Here is a 25,519-nt window from a genome sequence, read left to right on the forward strand (position 1 = left end):
ACCAGTCAAATGTGATGCACATTAAGCTTAGCCATTACCCACTTTAACAGTTGTTTAACAGTCTCTTTCTTTCATTCTCACTTTGTCTCGAATGTTTACCCTCTTAAGTGCCAGGCAATTTGGCAGCAATGCAAAAATGATTTTCATCCCCATGAAATATTAATCTCCAATGCACAGCCCATCCAAGGTTCATCAGAAGGCCTGTTTTCAAAACACTTGGCAGTGCTGCTCTTTCAACATTTAGCACATCACCATATCCATAAAACCTGGCAGCTGCTTTGTTTTCCATTACATTCACAGTGATGAGTTTCACTGTTTATTTGGTATCGAAACACTTAATGAATCGAGGCCATTCCCGGCAAAGTCAACACAGTTAGGAACTTACTAATGGACTGGCATGCCTCCTTCTCTAAGTGCTAACTAAAGGGGAGTACGGTAAAACATTTCAGTGTGTACAAGATAACTGTTTTACTTTAAAATGGATGTATTAATATCAACGTGTGTGTTTGCTAGGTGTTGGTGTGTAAAAACCTTAAAAAAACACCTTCATTTGATCTGAAAACACTTACAGTTGATGACCTTCACCTAATAATGAAACGGTCCGTTCCCTGTAAGCCGCAGTGAGGTCGCTGATTTTCCTTGGAACACACTTATTGATCTGCTGAGACTGGTTGTTGGAGTTCTGCAAACTTAGTGTGAGTGGGCGCGTTCAAGCACTTCAGCTTGAATGAAGTTGAATAAATGCAGTGCAGGCAGCTGAAAGAGAGGTTACAATGTACTGCGTTTGCTCCTCTTTACCATAAATTGTGGAGTAATGTTATGATTTAAATACAAATTTAACAGCTGCCACACTTGATGGCTTTCTACGATGCTGACATGGTGTTGACTGATCCCAACAGCCTATCATTGGGCTGCGAGAACACACTGCTTTTTCACAAAGCTGACGTGCATGGAGAGTAGACCTGCGCCAAATTAGAGCGCCTCACTTCAGATGACTGCATTACCCAACCTGAAACATAGACCTGTATTTACTGACATCATAGAAAGATTGAATAGGCCGATGTGAGACAGCAGTGTAGAATAGGTGTTTTCTGAGATTACTACAGGGTTAGCCAGACTAGGATGCAAAGACAACAGAGCAAACACTTTAAAACAATCTATATAAAGACTGTTTCACTTTGTTGTTGAATTCTGGCTATTTGGAGAGGTTGAAGCTATTTTAATCATTAGTATTGACTGTATCAATTGAAAATGTCTAAATAATTAGATAATATATAATAAGAGTTCAAAATGATACACCTACAGAAAACTGAAGCTGAATCTGTAGCTTCCCTCAGCTTTACAGAGCTGTATAGTTTATGCTCATTGTTTAGCTGTACAACCCACAACTTCACTTTTGTAGTTTTATGTCATGGCAACATACTATTGTTTTCTTTTTGCAGCAGGCACTTGCGTATTTCCCTCAGAAGATAGTAGAGACCAACAACCGATCTAAAAGAAAGTGAACATTAATCTTTCATACAAGTGGCCACTCTAAATGAATAACAATGTTGCTCCAAAACGGCTGAGAGCGTAAATAGAAAAGGGATGTGACAATAAGCAATGCTTCAGTGTCAAGCCCATGCCAACATTCTGAAAACATGACCGTTGAGTAATACAGCACGATTTATCTTTTAATACAAATCGAAAAACGTATACCCTGAATATTTTTGACTGGAAGTGCTATCAGTTATTGATACTTTTCATGGTATTTTATCAGATTCCACTACGGTGACAACACTAGTTCACATGATGTCACTTGCAGTTGATTGTGCTCGTCACTGGTCAGCAGTAACCAAAATGAACATGACTGCAACAAGGCAAAGTTTCTCTGTGGTTCGCGCTAAAAGATAATTGGTGAGATTACACTTCTTATGATCCCACTTGTGTGCCACCCCCCCCCCCACCCCCCCCCCCCCCCTCAGTCCATGTGCATCCGTATGAGATGTGACAGAGAAGCTTTGTGTGTACGATGTGTACACACAAAGCTGCTGGCCTGCGCGCTATTGTGCTTAACACTTCTCAGCTTTTCAGCACCCTCTCAAATTTCACAGTAGTACACAGAGCCAATCAATAGCTGGCCCTCAGTAGTGGAAAAGAGGTGATAGACAGTGTAGTATTGGCCACTATAGCACAAGCACAGTGTTTATATAATCTTATCAAATGTGTGAACCATAAAAATGCTACTCAGTTTAGTCATTTTATTTGATGTGAGTGTAATGGGATGAATATATGTCAACATCTAAAAACGAATAACTACGTAATACGACATGCAGACATCGTCTTTTAATCTTAAGCCTATATTGTACGTCTAGTAGTGTTGTAGTAAATGTGAGCATTTGGTGCTCGTCTTGGTTTAATATCATTGTAAGTCCAAAACCTTGGACTGTTTCTCATGGAAAATAAACAGTGGGAATATTTCAATGTTAATTATTTTGTCACATCATATAGACTACTAAATGAATACTTAATCCAAAAGAGAAGAATTTTAAAAATAACAATTGATCACAAATATAATCTTTTAATACACACTTTCCCCCCCTCAGTTTATTGAATTTAAACCAGTTCCAGTGAAGTTTTACCTAAGAGCAGCAAGACGAAATGAGTTTGTTGTCGAGAGTTTTGTGATAAAAAGGAAATGAAAACAATTGACTTTATAAAATGATGAACTTTTGGGACACGATTCCCTCTCAGCAGCCCATTCCCTTGTATCCCCTTGGTACTAAATGTCCATCTTTAGCAGTGAGTCAGCTCTAATCAATAAAGTGACAGCTGCATGGTGATGTCATTGCTGGCAGGGTCGCCAAATGCTTTGAGAAATCATTGATGTGTTTTGGTTTGGGAGTTGCTTTAACTATAGAGGGGAAGCTACTTAAAAATCAAGAAAACTGAATGTTTTATACCATTATCACACAGAAACAGTGTGTGGCGCAGTGGTTAACATATTGCACTGTGCAGTTGATCTGATGCAAGCTGGGCTTTTTTTGAGGGATATGTTTTGGGGCTGTGTGTGGGGGTGGTGTTTAAACTGTCATCATATACATACATTACACTCCCACAAGTGTAGGCTGTATTTAAGGGGCTGTGATGTATAGATGGATTATGGCAGGATTAAGGGCAAAGATTAGAAGGGCAAGTATCATACCTTCCTTTCCAGCCCGGCTTCAGTATATTGGATTATTCTGCACTAAATGATTTACATCCAATGCTGTCCAGACGAGCATAAGCTTGGTTACAGTGACGGCTTGGTCATCCTCTGTCTGGCTGGAAGACAATCATTCTACTGGTAAACAACTAGGCCAAACAATAGAGTGGTGTAGTGATTATGTGTTTTTGTAGACTGACCCCAAAGTTAGCATCGCAACGGCTCCCTCGCCAAAAAGCGACACGTTTTTTCTATTGAATTTTGTAATGATGCAGAAAACAAGATACACACGTTTTTGATACTTACACGTTCTGTTTAGCAGGATAATCTAGACCAGGGGTGTCAAACTCAATTTCATCACGGGCCACATCAGCATTATGGTTGCACTCAAAGGGCCGGTTGTAACTTTAAGACTATATAAAAAGACATATATAAATATTGAATATATATAAAATAATGTATTATATTATATTATTGCCTCTGCATTGGATTATTATCGGATAGGGTAATAACTTCATAATTAACTACGTCTGAAAGCAGAAGTCTAGGGCAAATAATTGCAAGTCTCTTCAGTAAGAATGTCACAATATGATTTTAAAAGAAAAGCCACATTCTGGAAAAACATTGATTGTGGCATTTTGAAAAAGACAAGTGACATTTTGAAAAAAAAATCTATTTAAAGGCTAATTCTAAGAAAAAAGGCATATTTGGACAAAAAAAGTCAAATTTGAGATGCATTGTGGGACATGTCGTTTATGGGCAACGTGCTTCTGTAAAGTAGCATGTAAGCGTATAATAAACATATTATATTCTTGTGGGGCCACATAAAATGAAGTCGCGGGCCGGATTTGGCCCCCGGGCCTTGAGTTTGACACCCCTGATCTAGACATATTTACACCACTTTTACGATAGTGTAGGCGTATATATGAAATTGCCAGATGTAAATGTTAAGATGATATTGATATTAACGTGTTTGCCACAGGTCTTATTTTATGCATTATTCCAAAATCCAATGGAAAAATCCCATTGCTTTTAATTGAAAGAGCTCTTTCAATATCAAAGCAACGGGTGATTTCCTGCAGGAATACAGATGCACATATCATGGAGATCCCGTAGTCGGCTGAATATGTCCTAAATCAACCCTCCAGCAGAAGAAATACAGATTTCCTCGGCAGGTGGTGGTTGGAGAGTGTGTTTGGGGAGAAAAGTAGCTGCTCGTGTGTCATCTTCAGCTGCTGTCAGCCCAAGCTGTGCCAGACAACCGGAGTTGACAACTTTAGCTTCAGACTGAGCTCATTATCACCTCATTCTCACCGAGGAGCCCCCTTCTCAGCACAACACCATGTCTACCTGTACAGCTAAAACAAAACTCTATTTAAAGAATAAATAAGGAATGCATAGGTCTGGTTTCTTCGCAGCAATAAAGCAATATCACTAGACTCTTTCTTGGCTGCCCTTGCATGGATAATATTTCAATTTAGTAGCATCAATATTTTGTGTTTGTGAACCGCAGAAATATTTATAATGGCTATAGGTCGTGCCACAGAGTGCTAAGTGTTTCCAAGCTTGCAGCTATAATTAGCTATTATCTACTCAGGTGTCATTAATCAGTGTTACCTGTGTGCTCAGAAATGATAAGCCACTGTACAGATAGTGGTTATCCATCAGTGCTTTGAGTGCTTCCAACTTGTATACAGAAAATAACCTTATGAAATAAGGTGTGCTGTCCTATTGACTATTTTGTGATTAACTGTCATTAGGATAATGCTTAATTCATAGTTTTCACCCCTTTTTCTATCGGGCATTAAAGGTCCCATGTCCTGGCCATTTCTACTGATCATAATTCCATTGTTGAGGTCTACTAGAATAGATTTACATTGTTCAATGTTCCAAACTCACATTGGTTTCTCATACAGCATCTCTGTATAGTATGTGTATTCACTCTCTGTCCTACACGGCTTGTTGGAGCTCCTGCCCCCCCCCCCCCTCCCTATGAGCCCACTGTGCTCTGATTGGTCAGCTCGCCCACTCTGTTCTGATTAGTCAACCACCGTTACCGTTAATTGGTCCATTTGGACCAATTGGTCCATTTGGACGTAGTGACTTCAACCTGCCCCGGAAGAAAAAAATGGAAAAAGAAAAATCTCCAACGAAGCGTTCTGGGGCAGCATAGACAGGTCTTTTCTGTGTTAGAGTTTTACTCGCTACAGGGTGTACTTTGAGGGTTTGTGACTCTGCAGACCATTTACATGCAAACCTACATAACACACAAGGGGACGGGTAATAACCGGAAAAGCATAACATGGGACCTTTAAGTTACAATAATCAGAAACCAGGGGACACTAAAAAGTGACGCACACAGCTGGGACCGGAGCACTATTCTGATTCTAAATGATTCTGATTTTTATTTTGTATCTTGTCACTCTTATCTCTTATCACAAACTGTAAAGGTTCTGCTTCTGCTTCTGTGTGTGTCCGTATTTCCTATGGGGATTTACAAAATAAAAATACAGAAGTAGGAGTGTAAAAAAAAAAAGCACAGCTGCTTGTTCTGGCTATACTTTTATTGTTTTGCCCCCTGCTCACATACACTAGTGATGCTGCTACTGTCCATAATCAGAGTTAACTTTATTACTAACACGACATCAGAACACAATCGTTTTACCCAAACCAGCTATTGGTACTGACACTTGACTTTAAAAACAATTCTGAATTATCTAATTTCTTCAAGAATTTTCACATTATTTCCCTTAATTATTAATCTGGCAGCTATTTCCTAAATGAATCCTTTATAAAAAAAGTATCTGCAATTTCCTCAAGCCTAGAGCAACGCCCACAAATGTTTTGTTTGACCAGCTCTCCGAAACACAAACATAATGTTGTTGATGAATTAACCTTTACATAAGAAAAAGAAGAGAAAATAATCTCTGGCATTTTTGCTTGAAGAATATTTTAAACACTTCTTGAACAAAGTAGATGCTAATTTCTGTCTATTGACAATCTTAATTCATACTGTTTCATTATGTAACGTTCATTTGGCTGCTGTTATTGTCAAAAGCGCATGATGATAAGTTACTTGACCATATCTGCAGTGGGGAGATGTCTTTTAAGGTGTTTGTAGCATTATGATGTCTAATTGAAGGCCTGTATACAGCTGTAGCTTTGAAGCAACAGACTGATAATCTAATCGTCCATGTTTTCAGTTGCCTCACTGATGCTGTTAGCCTGGCCTCTGTGTTGCTGTCTGCATGTAAATTGACTGAAAGCAGCTTTGCTTTTCGAAGCAGTTACTTTCTACTTTGTTTATGCAACTGTGCTTCCATGTGTGCATGTTCAACAGGCAGCTCTGTATTTTGTACACCTGAGGTAAACACCTGCTATATTAAGGTTTAAGAGAAGCATGCAGTTATAAATCTGTAACCGGTGCCTTACCTTTCCACAGATAAACACTCAGCCAGCCGTGTTCTGCGAGGCATTATCATATAGCCACAAACAACCTCTCCTCTCCTATCATCCCCTCCCCTCCTCCTGCTTTACAGAAACAAGTAGGCCAGAAGTAGGAAGCCTTGTCAATGCTTAAAGCACAACAAAGGGAACCAAGCAATTTGATCCTGCAGACTATCTGGGGTTTTGCAGGGTTGAGGGGGAGAGCTGCTCTTGAAAAACAGTCCCCTGCCTCTGTTTGTCAGTGATTCCCAGGAAGACTTTCTCTTCTCTGCGTGCTCATTATTTCTTCCCCATCTTTTCGGTTGCTCAGCAGCATTCGTGCAAGTCAGTGCTCTGCCTCAACATCCCAGGAGGAAGAGAGGGATTTCCCAGCTAGCATCTGCTCGTAGGTTAACATTAGGGGTGTGTCTACGTCATTAACTCCGTTTAACTTCTAGCTAGATATTTAAGAGCTAGGTGTCAGCTCTCAGAAGAAGTAACTCCACACGGGAAAGGGTGCAAGATTTTCAGGGCCGCCTAAGGTTTTATGTTTTCCTCCACTACCTCACCAAGGGAAGGACTCAGTTGAACTGCTGCCATTTTCCCCTTGTTTGTATGTGATTGCAGCTGGTGTTGATAACAAAGGGTGGGTTCACTCTCCCCTCTATTTCTGTGCGTACAGCGGGAGAGCGTTGGAAATAACAGAAGTGTGTGGAGTTGATTCCCACAGGCTATGCCATCACCCTGATGGCATGTGACATGTATTTGTTTTCCTGATGCACTTGTTCTCTATGTTATTGGTACCTTTTTCATAGTGGCTGTGCTTGAATGGGTTATTGGAAATGTTCCTATCTTTTCAGTTCATTTTCATGAAATTGAGCACATTATTTCTTAAAGAGGCCCTATTAGGCTTTTGGGGTTCTCACTTTCCTGTAACCCCTTATATGTATTCCTTTGTGTACTCCCATTACATAGTGATGTGACATCACCAAGTAACACTCGCGCTACTATTGGCTATCACTCCAACGCATTGTACGTGATAGGCTAAGGCGAGGTTCATCTCTTAGCTTATGTCAATCACAACAGAGCCGGCAAACTAACCAATCAAAGCAGACTGGGCTCTGGTTTCAGACAGAGGGTGGAGGAGGCCTTTTTGAACATTAAAGCATGTAAACATATCATAGTAGAACACAATACAAATGTTAACCTGAAAATGAGCATAATGTTTGGAATTGAGGTCTTTTAAGTTTGAAACATGTAGTTTTCAATTTTTCTCCCAATCATCCACCTTACACCCAACAGGTGCTTAAATATAATATATCTTATGATCATATCACTTTCCAACAGTCTTACATTTCTCTCACGAATACCTTTTGCTATTCTTCAAGAGTGCATACATCATTATAACGATTCAAGAGTGCTTCACTGACTGCGGAATTAAATGTGGGAAAAACATGTCACAGGATGTCTTCAGAACTGCACAGATGGTGTATAATCAAGAACAGGAAATCAGTTGTTTCCTTTCTCATCTTCAACATTATTTTCTCACCCCAGTCAAACGGTTTGGCAGATGACACTTTTCCTCTGCATGAACTTTCTGCAGAGGAGAGTTTGACAGCTCACATGAGTTGAAGGATGTTCTGAGCGAACGGCTTGTTCTGTTGTTACTGTTGGCATTTCAGGTTCATTAGATGCCAACATGTTTTCTCTTTCTTACTTTTCCAGTTTCAGTGGTTAGCACATGAAGTTATCTCTCTGTTTATCTCCATGTCTGTTTTTATAGAGACTCGAAGAGACGTGAATTTGTAGGTTGAACATATAACCTGTAGCCATAAAAGTATTCTCATCTCTTTAGCTGTCTGAACTTGACCTTAAGAGCTGCTGTGTGTAGCTCAAGTGATGATCCCTTTGAGGTATAGGGTGGTGCACTGATGACGTATTGTTTTAAGGCGAAACTGGAAGTTAGCATTGTAAGGGTCTCCATTGACAAAAAAAGAAACCTTAAAAAAAAGCTATCGTTACTCTATAAACACACTTGTTGCATGTCTGCACATCACCTAAGCTAAAAGTGGCTAATGTAATAATTCCTGTAATTGCTATATCACTTCATAAAAAATTAAAGTGGCTGATGTTTGGCGTGATGACGTTTAGTACTCTCATTTAGCCACTTTGCAATCACCGTTTATGACTCATTGAAGCTTTGGACTATCACGAGATGGGTATTTACTGACATATGTTATGTTGAAAACAAGTGAAAACTCTTTATCTTGTGTTTACCACAGATCTTATTCCAGGCTTCTAACCACAAACATGTTCAAATAAGTTGACTTCGAGACGAGGGAAAAGCAGTCGGTAAATGCTAACTCATTTCCACACCACTTTTTGAGGTCACTCATTGCCTTATTGTGGCTTAATCCAGCCAGTCATGTGTGAAACAGGTGGCCAGTCATTTGAATATAGATTGTGGACTCCTGTACATACCATTACAGACACATTGTAAACCACAGCCCCCCACCTTATTATGTCCAGAATAAGGTGAAGCCAGCTGAATAGGGGTGAAAGTGTTACATTACATTACATGTCATTTGTCAGACGCTTTTATCCAAAGCGACTTACATACATTCAGTACTGTGGACAATCCCCACAGGAGCAATTTGGGGTGAAGTGTCTTGCCCAGGGACACAACGACATGCTGACTGCAGTGGAACTCGAACTTGCTATCCCCTGATTCGAAGTCCAGCACACTATCCACTGAGCTACAGCCTCCCTTGTGTGATAGGAATGATAAAGTCGTCGTCCTCGGGTCTCTCTTCCTCTTCACATGGTCTGCTTCGTGTCTCTGGTTCAGTCGCGGGACAAGTCACTTCCTTAAAGAGACATCATTTCCTTTAGCCAGTCTGTAGTTGTGTTCGTCAGCAAAACAATTCCAACCATCACAATGACATCGCTTCCCTTCAAAATATCTCAGTTTAATGTGGTTGATTATAATATGAGTTCTCAAATATATATCTAGAGGGGAACGTTTGTTTCACCAAGTAAGAATTGTTTAAAAGTCATGTCTAGTAGTATAAGTTCTTAAATCGTTTTCTAACCTTCATTTCCCCCCGCCGTACACCAATCTGCTGTGGTCAAAGTAAATACAAAATAAAGGCTAAACAATCATTAAGAAATTAATTGAAACTGCAATATAGACTTGTGCAATATCTAAAATGCCAGCATATATTTTGTGTAAATTCTCTTATAAGGTGCTTCTTTTTCAAAGGAGCAGGGTTAGTTCTCATATATTTAGAAAATCAAGCAGTTCTTAAAGTAATTTATAGGGAAAAATACAAAATATTAGCGTCATATATCGTATAAATTAAATACATTCGGCAAATATGTGTCATTTGAAAACCAGCAATACTATTCTACATTTTATAGACCCAAATAATCCAGTAAATCCTCTGCTAATGAATCAATAATGAATCATCTTAGAAAAGCTACCAACTTACTCACTATTACTTATTGTCCTGACATTTTGAGACTCTTCTCATCCCAAATAAATACTTGTGTAGATGTCCTGACTCTTGTCTTGACACACTGCGTTTTCAATATGGTTGACGATAGTGGAGGTAGTGTGGATCTTGCATTTACTCCTCAGATATCGAGAGACCCATTATAGCGAGAAGATGAGAGCAGGAACATATAGCAGGATTGCTTCCTGACAACTCCGCACTCTCCTCTTGGCAAGACTGTGGGAGTGGGATGACAGCACAGGGATCTCTTTTTATCGCAACCATTTTTTTCTTGCCAATGCAGGGGAAGCTTTTGCCATATCTATAAATCTGTGTGAAAATCTGGCAGTGGACATAAAAAGAAACCGAGACAGAATGTGGCACACTTTCTCTCGTTTTCTCTCTCCCTTCTTTCTCTCACCCCCTACTCCCTCGTTCTCTGCCTCCCTCTGTGGGCGTTTGGTACACTAAGTGCTTCATGATTGCCAAGGCCGTGAGGAGGCACAATCGGCGGAGGCGTCAACAGCCTTCAGCCGAGTGTCCTCGCTTCCCCAAGGGGTTTTTCTGGCAGTGTTTTGGGGAAGGGACAGTGGAGTCCAGTCCGATAGCAGCGTTCAATAACAAAACATGGCAGCAGTGTTATTGACAGTGGAATTTCCATAACAGCTCCCGTGATGTTCATTCGTTGAGTCATTTGTCATTTGTGCTAAAATGTCACGCAGACTCGCCACATTTTTTTGGATTAGCTTAGACAGTAAAAGTGCCTGTGTATGCACTATATTCTGTAGTGCTGTTTTCATTCCTCTTCAAATAGACCTCCTCTTTTTCTTTATCATGGTTATCAAGGAATCAGCATTTCTGTTTCTATATTTTAATGACTTTCTTCCAGTAGAAGAAATACTAATATTTCTTCAACTGATATGTTGATATTCCTTCATTGTGGTAAATGGCACATTTGATACAAGCAGTTAAGGTCTTTGCTTCTGAGTGTGTGGGATGTAGGATTACTGCTCCGATGTTGTTTTGTTGTCCTGATCTGTGTGCTGTTGTGCTGCTCGGATATCATTTACAAACCATCGTCAAACTGATCTGAGGGGTTTCTGAGGATGAGGGCAGGTATTTCGATTAAACTACCGAGATGTGCACTAATACCAATTTCCAGTGCAGAAGGAGATTTTTTTTGTTCATTAGAGACACATTTTGGGATTAATAGAGGAACAACGTTGTGAGATATAAGGCATGAGATGATCATTTATATAGTCCTTACAGAAGAATTAGATTTTAAAATTGGAGTAAGTTTCCCGAACACCACCTGGCATGGTGTTGCCTTGACTTTAATCTGAATACTTACGTGGGTATTTAATTAGCTCTCATTGCTACACAAGTTATATTACGGCGCCAGGCAGGATGTTATCGGTTATTAATCAAAGCTGTTTGGAATCAACAGTCTGTAATGCCTTATTATCCCGCCCACTCCTTTAGGCTCAGAGCTCTGTGTCTTTGATGCAGATATAGCCAATCTATTTCAATTACTCATGTCTACTGTCCTCAGTCTCTATATATATTTGCATCTTGTTATTTGCATATTTTTAACAGAAGTCTCTTTGTTATAGTTCATAGAAATATATTTATTGTCAGTCATTATTTGGTATTTGTTCATGATTCTTGGGGTTGTAGCTTTTCAATTATTATTATAAATTAGTAAGACTCTTTTAAGAGTTAGATGAGAAAAATGGGCTTTACTCTCATATCTATATGGTGAATATTTATAAGTAGCCAGCGGAGAAACAGCTAACCTACCCAGGGGCGGATCTACCGGGGTGGCATGGGGTGGCAACTGCCACCCTGAAAAATTGCCTTGCCATCCCAGCTGCCACCCCAGTTGGCAGCTTTGTTTTGAAATAAAAGTTGTGGCTCATCGGACATTTATGAGAGAAAATCCCTAATGTCCGAGTGCAAGTGAATGCAGCACAAGACGCAAGCCTTGTAACCCCTCCCCCGGCCCTGGCGCGAGCGTGGAAATGTGATTGGCGGCGATTTCATTTGAACGGGGGGACGGCGCAAAACGAGAAGCATTCAGACCCAAGTACTGAAGGAATGAGGTGTTTGCGGTCTACAATGACAGAGAAGAGACTGTCAAGTTTGGCTGTACTCAGCATTGAATCAAAACGCACTAAAGCTTTGGATCTTAATCAGTTTGTGAGGCGTTTTGCTGAACAAGATGGTAATCGCCGCATTCAGCTGTTATAGGCATGCCAACTTGATGCTTGATGAGCATAAAAAACTGTTAAGATGACCTTACTGTATGTGTGTAAATATTTTTTTTTCTTTCAATCAATCAATCAATGTTTATTTATATAGCCCAATATCACAAATGTTACATTTGTCTCAATGGACTTCACAGCTTGTACAGAATATCAGTATGACAATACGACTGTCCTTAGACCCTCACATCGTACAAGGAAAAACTTCCAGAGAAAAACCCCACAGTTTAAAGGGGAACATGGGAGAAACCTCAGGGAGAGCAACAGAGGAGGGATCCCTCTCCCAGGACGGACAGACGTGCAATAGATGCCGTGTGTAAATCGAAGAGATAATACATTTTACAGCGTAGGTAGACCAAATGTTTGGAAATGCATGCGTCTTTAATAAGAAGGTGAATCCACGAGGATGTCAACAATCCTGTGGGAGCCATCAGGGAAGTAGTATGATGAAAAACAGTTTTAAGTCCTGAGAAAGTCAAATAAGACGGTGTGTAAAACTACACTGCCCAGCCAAAAAAAAGTAACCACTGTGATTTAACTAGGCCAGTAGGTAAGGACTTTCCACTGGATAATAACTGCAGCGATGTATATGTTTTAGCTGAATACATGTTTTTTAACCCTAACTGATGCAGTTACTCACTTCTTTAATGTTTGTTCTTTCTGATGTAAAGTCAAGATTGTAACTGTTTGCAATGAAGTTGTGGGGCGCTGAACTGTTCTTTTGATTCTTTTGAATTTTGATATATGAGGGTGAGCAAGCATCTTGAGGAACATTCATCATTAACTCCTCCAAAAAATATAGTTTATTTAATAATAACACTGAATATGTGAATCATAACAGTGATTGACAGCTGATAGGAATGATATGATTGTTAATAGTATCATATTCATACAGACAAACATCGATGAGACAGTTAATGTACTTATTGCAGCAGTCTTCATAGATTTGGTACCCCTGCTGGTCTAAGAGTGAAACAAACTCATTCAGTTATTGTTCAGTTAAAATTCATTCAATTATGTCTGCCACCTTATATATTTATATTTAAGGCTTTACTGATTTGCCACATTAATGTCACCTAAAGTTATTGAGTTAAAATATAAATATTGTGGCTTTCCAAGTTAACATTGATTGATATGACTGCGATTAAATCAGCATATACTTCTGCCAGGGGATGCCCCCCCTCAAAATCTCCTGCCACCCTCTTGCCACCCCATGAATATGTGTCTAGATCTGCCCCTACCCCTGTCAAAAGATAAAAAAAATCTTTAAACAGTTAACATGTTGGTGAGTGAGCTTTGGAGATGATTTAATGCAGATTTGTATTTGTTTATGATTAATATCTCAAGGCTTTATGACACTTTTTGACAATCCTTTTTTCTCTCCCCCAGTGGACAGTTTGCTGTGGTCAGAAGATGTCGACACAGGAATACGGGTGTGGAGTACGCTGCCAAATCCATCAAGAAGCGACGCAGCAAGTCGAGTCGCCGGGGGGTGACGAGGGAAGACATCGAGCGTGAGGTGAACATCCTGAAGGACATCCAGCACCCCAACGTCATCACGCTCCATGAAGTCTTTGAAAACAAGGCGGAGGTCATCCTGATCCTGGAGCTGTGAGTAGCATCGTCTTTATCTCGTCTGTACGCATCACCACTGGGCACATTTAGGTTAGAGGCACAAAATACAAATATCAACTGGAACATTTGCATAATAGGGCCCCTTCAAATCAGTAGGGTCTAAATTGAGTAATGAGCTTAAAACCAAATACAGTTTACAGAGTTATTTTCCCCCTCCATTCATTTGACTGAGCCAAGACACAAAAGTAGAGGCGAACACAAGTGCGCATGTTCTATTGGCCCAATGGTTGCGGGGAAAAAGGAATTTCTGCCTCCAAAGCTCAATGAAATTCTCTTTATACATCCATGCCCAGCAGAAATAACCGTGATGATATCATTGGGGTTTTTTAAACTTAAAGGTCACCTATTATGCAACATCCACTTTTTCATGTCTTTTATACATCAACATGTGTCCCCTCTGTAAAAAGAGATTCTGAAAGTTTCAGGAAAAAAGATTCGCTCACTTTTTGTCCTGATCCATTTATATAAATACCTGTCTGAAAATGAGCTGATCAGATTTTGGCCACTTTATGATGTCATAACGATGTTTTGGCTTGTGTAACCATTAGCCAATAACCAACCAAGGTACCCCCCCCCACCTTATCACCTGAATCTCCTCCTAGAGCACCATTGTGTTCTTTTTAACCAAATATCTCTCAAAAGTAACAGACAGAGAATCAGCACTTTTGAAACAGGGCAGAAACAGAGGGGATTATGGGATGCTACAATGCATGATCTGTTTAGTATTTCAAGCTAAACACTTCAGAGACATGCTTTTTATATATCTGAGACCTATAATATATTGATGAAAAACAGTATAATAGGGGACCTTCAGAGCCTTGAAAGAATATTAAACAGTTTTCACGAGTTGTACCCCTGATGAGTAAATAGACTGACCCTTTTCATCTCTATCTTATTTTTTCTTATAGTTTTAAAGCTATAATAATTGTCCTCATGGTAACCATTGTTCAGAGTGCATGGATTGTAAACTGATTGAGGTGTCGTGTGGCACAAAGCTCACTAAGCACCAGTTAGACCAGTTTTACCGGTTCAGGTGGATCTGGAAACGCTGTCGGATTATTCATGTTTACATTACGATTATGCAGCTGACACGCTTATTCAAAACTAATACGCATGGAAGCAGAATACAAAACATCCCAATTAGTAGGTAACCTTACTGCCAGCGGTTATTAGTCTAATGTTGCACTCACTGGACAACATTCCTGACATGTGAGATTAAATAGTCCTACTACAAATACAATCACAATATTTATAAGGCTTGATCAAATGCTTCAGGGTGAAGTCTTATTAAATCAGAATTAAAATCACAATGACATCACTTTTGCACAGAAGTACACAAATGATCTAACGGTTACGATCAGCTGTTTTAAAGGTCCCATGTCAAGGCCATTTCTTCTGATCATAATTCCATTGTTGAGGTCTACTAGAATAGATTTATATTGTGCAATTTTCCAAACTCACATTGGTTTCTCATACAGCATCTCTGTATAGTATGTGTATTCACTCTCTGTCCTAAACGGCTTGTTGGAGCTCCTGCCCCCCCCTCTCTGTGAGCCCAGTGGCTGTCTGCGAGACAGCGAGACACAGCAAAACCCAGCCCGAAACACACACACACGTACTCGCAGCCTGGCTGGGAGTTTGTGCTCAGGCTAAGTTCCGCGGTGTCTCGCTGTCTCGCCGACCCCACACCAGTGAGCTAGCTCACACTGTCCCGCTCCTCGCAGCAGCGAACCTCGCAACGTCCCGCCGAGTGTGTGTGTGTGTGTGAGGAAGTCCGCGGATTGGTCCAAACGTAACGGCTCCGCGGATTGGTCCATTTGACGTGACGTTACGTTACGTTACGTCACTATACCCAAATACGTCACTGTACATTACATTACATGTCACTTGTTAGACGCTTTTATCCAAAGGGACTTACATACTCAATACTGTGGGCAATCCCCACAGGAGCAATTTGGGGTGAAGTGTCTTGACCAGGGACACAACGACATGCTGACTGCAGTGGGGTTTGAACCTGTGACCCCTTCATCCGAACACCTACGATCACACCAACGATCAACCCACTGCACCACACGCCTCCTTCCTGTACCCAGGAAGAAAAAGAGAAATCTCCAATGAGGCATTCTGGGGCAGCATAGACAGGTCTGTGTTAGAGTTTTACTCGCTACAGGGTGTACTTTGAGGGTTTGTGACTATGCAGACCGTTTACATGCATAAAAAGCTACATAACACACAAGGGGACGGGTAATAACCAGAAAAGCATGACATGGGACCTTTAAACAACACAGACATTTTAAGTAAAAATAATAAGCTTCTTCTAAATGGCTTTATAGCACTGCAAAGTACTGAATTGAACGGCAGCTTAACAGTGCAGGCTCATTTATGATCATGTTTTTTCTTCCTCTTAAATATTTATAGAACTGATCTAATGTTTCCTCATTCCCAAAACACCAAACAAATGCTCTAATACATCACTATAAACCCTTCTACGGACTAACACACAGGTTTATAGGCCTCATCTCAGTTCAAACCAGTAAACACATGATTCCATAATTCAGATTTCCTCCTAATGTCCCCTGCAAATGCAGCTATCCTAATAAATCTGTGGATACAAATATGCGATTTAGTTGCACATTGATGCTTGAGTTTACAATACCAAGTATCATCAATGCACCTTTGGCTTAATGCTATTGACATTGTCCGATTAGTGACATCAGAAAATAAGACTTTTTCCAGTGTGCCATTGGATTGCTTGTGAATTGAAAAACCTTTGACAAAATGATTTACATTTTCCATTCGGAGTGGACTTCAGTTCCTTTTTTTAAAGCAAGTTATTACAACCAATAGCTGCCATAAGAGCAAGTATGCTGAGCCACTTCTCCAAAATAATTTTAATTCAACACTAATGCAACACTCTCCATTTTATTGTCTTCCTTATTTTAATTCATGACCTTTTGTCAATGTTTAATGTCAGATTTGTCCTGAATTGAAGCCCTAAAAACCTCTTATGATTTATAATGTCACACCCGATTGGTGTCCTCACTCAGACAGCTCTTCTTCTGCTGCTGGACTATGCCTTTCATAATGAACATCAATCATAGATTTATATCAACAATTACATTTATATTGATTTAAGGTGGAAAAGGTTAATAAGCACAAGCTCATTTGTAGATGGAACATAATTAATTCACTGTATTTCCCACAACACTGCCCTGCAAATCTTTCAAAATACAAGCCTTTTGTTAACAAATGAAAGGATTCTGTCCACAGACAAACACTAAATGGCTGAGTTAAAAATGTATTTTGTTAACCCTTTGACACATTATAAAGGTAAGCTGGTATCAGGATGTCAATATACTCTCAAAAAAGATATGAGGGAAAAGATAAGAGACTTATGGCGCATTTCCACTGCAGGGCCTCGCATGGCTTAGTACGGTATAGTTAGGCCTTGGTAGGCCAGGCTCACTTTATGCTGCGTTTCCATTACAGTTTAGTAGCTGGGGCAGTAACTATAGTAACGCAGTGTAGGCGGAGCCGTGACGTCATCTTCAATACGAACCACAAAACAACATCAGCCGTTAGCTGTTAGCACTCAGAGCTCACAGCTCCTCATATCTGTTCAGAAACTAGACAAAAGTTAAACAAGTACAAACCACAGACTGCCTGTGTCATGGCGAATACAGTCGCTGGTTTATTTATGTCTTTATGCCGTTGTTGTGAGTGTGGACGGTCGGAGCATATACTGCGTTAGCTTAGCCGATCTCCATTCAGAAAACACGCATTTTAAAAGGTTTTTCGCCTGCCGTCTGTCTGCAGACTTGTCAAAGCATTCATTCATGGCCCGGTAAGAACCTCGATTTTGGAGGGCCAGAAAAAAGGTGAAAAAGTAACCCTGAGCCGGAACTACCCCTAGTGGAAAAGCAAGAAAAAACGGGCTGGGTTTGGCACGGCACGCTTAAACCGTGCTACGCTCTGCAGTGGAAATTTGCCAATAGAAAGAGATGTAGCAGTGTGGTGGTGCTGGCAACTGCATTTCAACACAGGAAAACGGAGAACTGGAAGAATGAGTGGAAAAGCGCCACATAAATGTAAGTGCTCACAGCTCCGTCGGAATTATTATGTGCAATTCATTTCTTAAGGTTATACTAACAATTTAAGTCATGTTTAATGATCTTGAACGTGACTAACACATAGCTATTAAGAAAGCTATTTCATAAATGGCTAGATCTTGATAAATAACAATTATTTGTTTTGTTTTGTGTTAAAATATTCAGTAGTTAAATTATTTAAAATTCACAGTCCTGAATGTGGGTTTGTAGTGAATGTGGGGATCTACAGGACACACATTTTCAGAGGAAAGGCTTTCACATTACTATAATTATAATTTTATTGAAATGTACATTTTATACCACAACGGAACACAAAAGCAGGACCAACCATCATACATTGAATTCCTTGACTAACAAGAGAAAGATTAATTCATTTAAATACATATTTAACAACAAAGGGGCCGGTTCTAAAGGGTTATTCAGTTAAGCCCGATGAGAGGGGATACAGCTGTGCACATGTCATCATTAACAGACGTCGTCTAAACGTGACGTTTGAGTGAACGAGGACATCCCAATTAATACCTGAGGACTCCTCTGTCGTCGCGTCTCCTCCTCGTGTCTCTCGCTCGCATCTTGCGGAGGCGGAGCTAAGACACAAGGAAGGGACGCGAGTGAGGGAAAGGAGGAGGTGAAATATTCAATTGAGATGAGCCTCTGGTGTCCCTGCACCGTGAAGCCTGTGTAAGACTGGCCAATCAGCTCTCCCTCTCTTCCTGCTGGCATCCATCCTGTCTGTTGTTTGGCTTCCTCTAACACCTCCACAACACATTCTGTATCTCTCACACTCTGCTCTCACTGATGATATTGCTCACTTCCACGCTGCCTTGTTTTATCTTGACAAGTTAATTTAAAATAAAGGGTTTTGTGGGGCGAGTGGAAATCGTCTTTTAGCTTGTTTTGAAGTTGAAACCTTTAAGGTCCCATGACATGGCCATTTCTACTGATCATAATTCCATTGTTGAGGTCTACTAGAATAGATTTACATTGTCCAATTTTCCAAAATCACATTGGTTTCTCATACAGCATCTCTGTATAGTATCAAATCAAATCAAATCAAATCAGGTTTTATTTATAAAGCACATTTAAAAGCGATTTTTGGTCGAGCCAAAGTGCTGTACATGTAATAAAAACACATTACTACAAATCACAATAAACGACAATAAATTACAACAGATATATCTTAAAAAACTAAATAAAAAAATAAAACACACGGAAAAGTCAGGAGTCGTGCTCCGCTCTAACTAGAAAGCCAGAGAGAAGAAGTGTGTTTTTAGTTTAGATTTAAAAACCCCTAGGGTCTGGGCCGACCTCACATGGAGGGGCAGAGTGTTCCAGAGCCTAGGGCCAGCTGCTGCGAAGGCTCGGTGCCCTTGGGTTTTTAGCCTGGTCTTGGGCACTACCAGCAGCAGCTGGTCAGCAGACCTTAAAGCTCTGGCTGGAGTGTAGCGCTGGAGCAGTTCAGCTATATAGGCCGAGCCTATATGTATTCACTCTCTGCCCTAAACGGCTGGTTGGAGCTCCTGCCCCCCCCTCCCTGTGAGCCCAGTGTGCTCTGATTGGTCAGCTCGCCCACCGTTACAGCGGAACATCAGTGATTATGTGTTACAATGGCGTTATCAACCAGAAAATGACACCAGTAAGGACAAACAGATGAGAATGCTGCGTGGGGTCTGGGTGCCGTGTTGGCGGGACGTTGCGTGGCTTGCTGGTCGAGGAGCAGACAGTGTGAGCTGGATTACTGGTGTAGTTTCCTGGTTGCTGCGTGGGGTCTGCGAGACAGCAAGACAGGCTGAGCTCCGCGGTGTCTCACCGGCACAGCACTTGGTCTATATCCAGCATCCAGGGAAACACAGCGGGGAAACTACCTCAAACTTTCCGCTCCGGGAGCCTCGCGGGGCGGACTCCTGAGCTGCTCGGGAGTCCACCATGGCAGAGGGTGGACCCCCGAGTTGGCGGGACGTTGCGAGGCTCGCTGCTGCGAGGAGCGGACAGTGTGAGCTGGCTTACTGGTGTGGTTTCCTGGTTGCTGCGTGGGCTCGGCGAGACACAGCGAAACCAGCCCGAGCACACACACAGCCTCGCCAAGTCCCGCCGTCTCAGGCTGAGAAATCCGAGGAGCTGCCTGAGGGGGGGGGGTGTGTGTGTGTGTGTGTGTGTGTGTGTGTGTGTGTGTGTGTGTGTGTGTGTGTGTGTGTGTGTGTGTGTGTGTGTGTGTGTGTGTGTGTGTGTGTGTGTGTGTGTGTGTGTGTGTGTGTGTGTGTGTGTGTGTGTGTGTGTGTGTGTGTGTGTGTGTGTGTGTGTGTGTGTGTGTGTGTGTGTGTGTGTGTGTGTGTGTGTGTGTGTGTGTGTGTGTGTGTGTGTGTGTGTGTGTGTGTGTGTGTGTGTGTGTGTGTGTGTGTGTGTGTGTGTGTGTGTGTGTGTGTGTGTGTGTGTGTGTGTGTGTGTGTGTGTGTGTGTGTGTGTGTGTGTGTGTGTGTGTGTGTGTGTGTGTGTGTGTGTGTGTGTGTGTGTGTGTGTGTGTGTGTGTGTGTGTGTGTGTGTGTGTGTGTGTGTGTGTGTGTGTGTGTGTGTGTGTGTGTGTGTGTGTGTGTGTCGGAGGATTGGTCCATTTAAACCAATTGGTCCATTGGGTCGTCGTTACGTCACTTGGTTCCTGGAAGAAACAAATGGAAAAAGAAAAATCTCCAACGAGGCGTTTTGTTGGGCAGCATAGACAGGTATTTTCTGTGTTAGAGTTTTACTCGCTACAGGGTGTACTTTGAGGGTTTTTTTACTTTGCAGACTGTGTACATGCATGAAAAGCTACATAACACACAAGGGGACGGGTAATAACCGGAAAAGTATGACATGGGACCTTTTAAGGGAAAAAATGGTCCCTTGTGCTAAAGTTTCAAACATAAAGCAGAGGACTGTTCAAAGGAAGCTTCACCTAAAAAAAACATGAAATAATTATATGACTTAATAGAGTTGTGAAGATAAGTTGATGGACAGAAAAATAATGGCCAAGTATTTTCAGAATGTATTAATCGTTAAAACCAAAAATGGCAGTAAATGTGTTTTTAACCACGCAAATATGACCATATCTGGCTTTTTTTCCTTTTATATCATATTTTAAACTGCATCTTTGGGTTTTGTACTGACCAAACAAGGCCTTTCAAGACTTTTTACCATTTTATTGCCCAAGTTAAGCCGTAAATTGCAGCCCTTTCATCCAACGTCATGGTTTCTGTTCTGCTGTCTTTGGGTACTTTGAACTTTATTTCCCTAACCAGGAATAGTGTCATGTTGAATTAGACCATGGATCCCAAACATATTCATTTCAAGCACTCCCAGGAAGAGCTGCTCTGAGCCACTGACAGCCATGTGATAGGATTTGCTTCCTAAGGACACAAGTTCACTTCATTGTTATTTAGTCAGGCTACGTTCCTGGGTGCATTGCAATTAGTTAGAAGGGGGAGTATATGAATCAGGAAGTGTCATTTTCAAACTTCTTAAATGCAGAGAAACTACTTTGTAGTTTTGGCAATGATACAAGGGGTCTGTTACGATGTGAGGTGCAGGTGAAAAAGCAATACGTGGAGAGAGGGTTTTCTTTCAAAAATAAACAGGCGTTTTATTTCTTAACCTTCCATATTCTTTTACAGGAACACAAAACTTCATGCCTGGTGCTGCGTTCACCAGCAAGGAACTAACACAAATGCCCCCCTCCCCTCTCTTCCCAACCACATTTATAGGAGACTGCCCGCCTTCCCAATCCAACCTGGCCAATCGGGTCATGGTTCTGAAAGCGGAGTGAAGGGTTAAATACAAAATTAAACACTGTTGTCTACATTTAATAAAACCCTAAAGGCTTAAGTAAATTCATAATTGCATCAACATAACATTTATTTTAAAAGCTGTTTTAATTACATTAGAGTTTAATGAGGATGATGATGATTTCACTTAACTAATAATATGAATATAAAACTTGCTATTATTCTTAAAAAAAGTATGTAGGGATTTTTGGTCTATTACTTTCTCCTTCTTAGTTTCTAGTTTTGTATTTGTTCAGCCCCTGTACATGACTTCCTTAAATGTTTACCTTGAGAGTTGAAATATGTTTTTTAATACATTTTAAAACTAATGTATCATATTGTTTGACAGCCAATAACTTAAAGGAAACATATCATGCTATATTTAAATGATATATTGTAGGGCCATACCTATATAAGGTATATTTATACGTTTCTGTTTTCGAAATACCAAACAGATCATGCATTTTAGCCATGCCTCATTTCGCTCTGTGTTGTTTGCTGTCTACGGGTCTGATTTTGTGAGCTGCAGCTGACCACGCCCCCCTGCAGGAGAGGGGAGCCGCTCTGATCAGCTGCTGGGCTGTCAGAAGAGGGGGAGAAAAAGAGTCCTCCGTGTTTTATTATAGCCTATATAGAGTCGTTATTCATTTGTTTTAAAGCTCAATAAATAACAAAGAAGACCTTTGACCGGCACTTTTCTAATTTTGTCCGGAAGATTTAAACTTTAACGGACATCTTGACCGGCGAAAGAAACTGAAACTGAAACTCTGCCGCACGGTCCCCTCGTCCCTTGGAAGAGGCGGAGAGGTGGGTGTTTGTCATCTGCTGGTGGACTAACCGGAGAGAATTACAGTGCTTGCCTCGGGGAGGGAGAAAGAAAGCCACAGCGGAGAATAAACAGAAGGGTAACCATGGTAACCAAGTCTTCTTCGCTGCTTTTGTGGCAGACTACAGCGCCACTTACAGGCCTGGCATATGTACTAGAGCGTCTCCAGCGCTTTCGAACGGCAATGGCCGTGGCTGTCTCCTCCTGATTGGTGGAGTTGGCCCAATAGCCGTATCGCCACCATCCTGACGTCAGGACAGTGTTCAAATCTGGATCAGTTTTTATCAGATCCGTTGCAGCCCCTTTTTTAGAGATTTGGGTATGGAGGAAAATAGAGAGGGTTGTGTTTTCTGACACTTGGTGAGTTCCCTGGAACACCGGGGACACGTATTCATGTATAAAAGACGTACAAAAGTGCATTTTGCATGATAGGTCCCCTTTAATCTTAATGCTAAGTCTGTGCCATTAATACTCTATGGCTGCTGACAGTTCACACTAAAGCAGACAGTGTTGAGACACATATCCACTTAGTTTCAAGAGACAATCTTGCACTGAACATGCCTGAGAGTTGTGACAGGGTCTAAAACTACAAGTTACTAAGGGTCATATAACTCTTTAACACGTTAATTTAACAAGAATACATTGTTTTTGTTGCCTGGTGCTACATATATTAGCATTAGCACAAAGCTAGTAGGGTGACATGGTGTTAGTTTTTCCAGCTCAGGGCAGGTAACAAAACAAATGACATGGGATTTAAAAAAGATGTGGCTTCATGTGGTTTCCCTTTGTCCTCCACATCCTCTCCTCCTCCTGCTGCACCCTGGGTAAATACAACCATGACAGCAACTGTGCTTTGACGTTAAACATTAACAGACCAGTATGAAAAAACGTGTTCAAGCAGGAACCTTCTTTCCTGTCTGTGATTGTTTATGAACACTCTGGTAACCACTAAAGCAGATGATGAAAGAAACATGGAAGAAATAGAGTGGGAGGAGAGGGTGGAGGTCCAGCTGCTGTTTCCTCCCTGGAGGGTGACGGGTGTGGTAATCAGTTTTCTTATCAAATAAAGTTACATTTCATATGATTCCATGCACTTACATGATTGTTTTGGTTATTAAAATGTAAATCCTGACATGAAAATTGGCAACAAAAACAAAAGTAATTTTCCATTTAACATTCCTCACATATATCGTAGGAAAAAAACATATGTTTGTATGTGTCGAGTGAAAGTAAACAACTGCATAAGCATGGCAGTAATTACAGTTATCTGCTCTCGCTGCAGGCTTCCTCTCACGCTGTGACCGTGATAAATCCTCTGCTCACTCCATTCCCCTGTCTCTACTTTTTCTTTTCAACCTTTAAGTGTTAAGTGCTGAAGCACGCTACGATTTCATTAAACGAGCACGGTTTCGAATTCGATAGATAAAACGTAGTGCAATGTGGTATTGGTTAGCAAGTGGTGATGTAGATATTAAAAGGGGTAAAAACAAGATATTATAAGAAGGAAAATAATTAAAGATTAAGATTCTTGAATCTTAATAATAAAGTTGAATCTCTTGCCCAAAATGGGTCAAATCTTGGTAAGTATAGTTTTTAAAGCTATTTCAATGGTATTTTATGCCAATGTTCCTGTTGTAGTTATTAATGCAAATGGTGTTGATTTGCATTGGATAAAGGACTGCATGTTTATTATGATTTGTGAATGATCAGATTTAAACTCCTTCATTACTTCTACTTTTCCTGTTGTTAATGCTATATTCTACCCTTATCATTCTTGCAAGGTCTTTTTCTTTTATATTAAAACCTAAGCAAATCTATTTAAAAAGTCCAATAAAACAGCATTTGCTTCAACACTGGGGCATTTTCCTTTCCCCACATACTCCCTTTTGCTGTAAACAATGCAGGGTTTTCATTACAGAAGTTTGACGAGGACAACGCTGGTTAAAATGTGCTTGGGATGTGTGAATTGGTCAGGCTCTAAAGCAGCAGGATGATGAGATTACATCAGCTCAGCTCTGATAAGCAGGGATTTGTAGCTGGCTCTGATCTGAGAGATCCTTGTTTTAATTCTCTCCCTCCTTCTTTCTCTCCCTCCTCATCCAGCGTGGCCGGCGGTGAGCTCTTCGACTTCCTGGCAGAGAAGGAGTCGCTGAGCGAGGAGGAAGCCACTCAGTTCCTCAAGCAGATCCTGGATGGAGTCTTCTACCTGCATGCCAAACAGATCGCTCACTTTGACCTTAAGGTACTACAGTTACTAAAGACAGACACCATCCTCCATCCTTAAAACGTGTCTCAATAGAGTGGAGCAGTTGAGGGCTACCTCAATAAAAAGCAATGGAATTTTCTATCGGATTTCAAAGTATTGTAGAAAATAAAATCTGTGGCAAACACACTTTTATGATATCTAGATGTTTTGTTCAGCTGGACAATCTCCGGACCAAAAGCGCAAATAGAAACAAAAGAATTGTGTTTGCTTGGCTTTCAACAACTACCTCTAAGCTATATGATTTTTAAAGCGTGAATGCAATCGACAGAAGTAAAAAGCTAACGCTATAAGTCAATTAGCAGGTTGCCCATCAGCACCACAAAACTAAAGGAAAAGTTGTGGGGAGGCGTGTTGCGCAGTGGGTGGTGCGTTGGTGTTCGGATCAAGGGAGCACAGGTTCAAACCCCACTGCAGTCAGCATGTCGTTGTGTCCCTGGGCAAGACACTTCACCCCAAATTGCTCCTGTGGGGATTGCCCACAGTATTGAGTATTGAAGAAGATTGAAGATTCAACTTATTGT

General features: G+C 40.9%; 1 protein-coding gene across 2 annotated transcripts in view; it reads left to right on the top strand.

The window, feature by feature from the left end:
* Positions 1-25,519, top strand: part of dapk1 (death-associated protein kinase 1) — a 90,035-nt gene that overhangs the window by 20,366 nt on the left and 44,150 nt on the right. For both annotated transcript variants that reach the window (XM_034118523.1, XM_034118524.1), the window contains exons 3-4: positions 13,758-13,979; positions 24,836-24,974. In XM_034118523.1, the coding sequence (XP_033974414.1) occupies positions 13,758-13,979; positions 24,836-24,974 (361 nt within the window). The remainder of the gene's footprint in view (positions 1-13,757; positions 13,980-24,835; positions 24,975-25,519) is intronic.

Source organism: Trematomus bernacchii, unplaced genomic scaffold (genome assembly GCF_902827165.1).
Source record: "Trematomus bernacchii unplaced genomic scaffold, fTreBer1.1, whole genome shotgun sequence".
In the NCBI taxonomy this organism is placed as follows: Eukaryota; Metazoa; Chordata; class Actinopteri; order Perciformes; family Nototheniidae; genus Trematomus; species Trematomus bernacchii.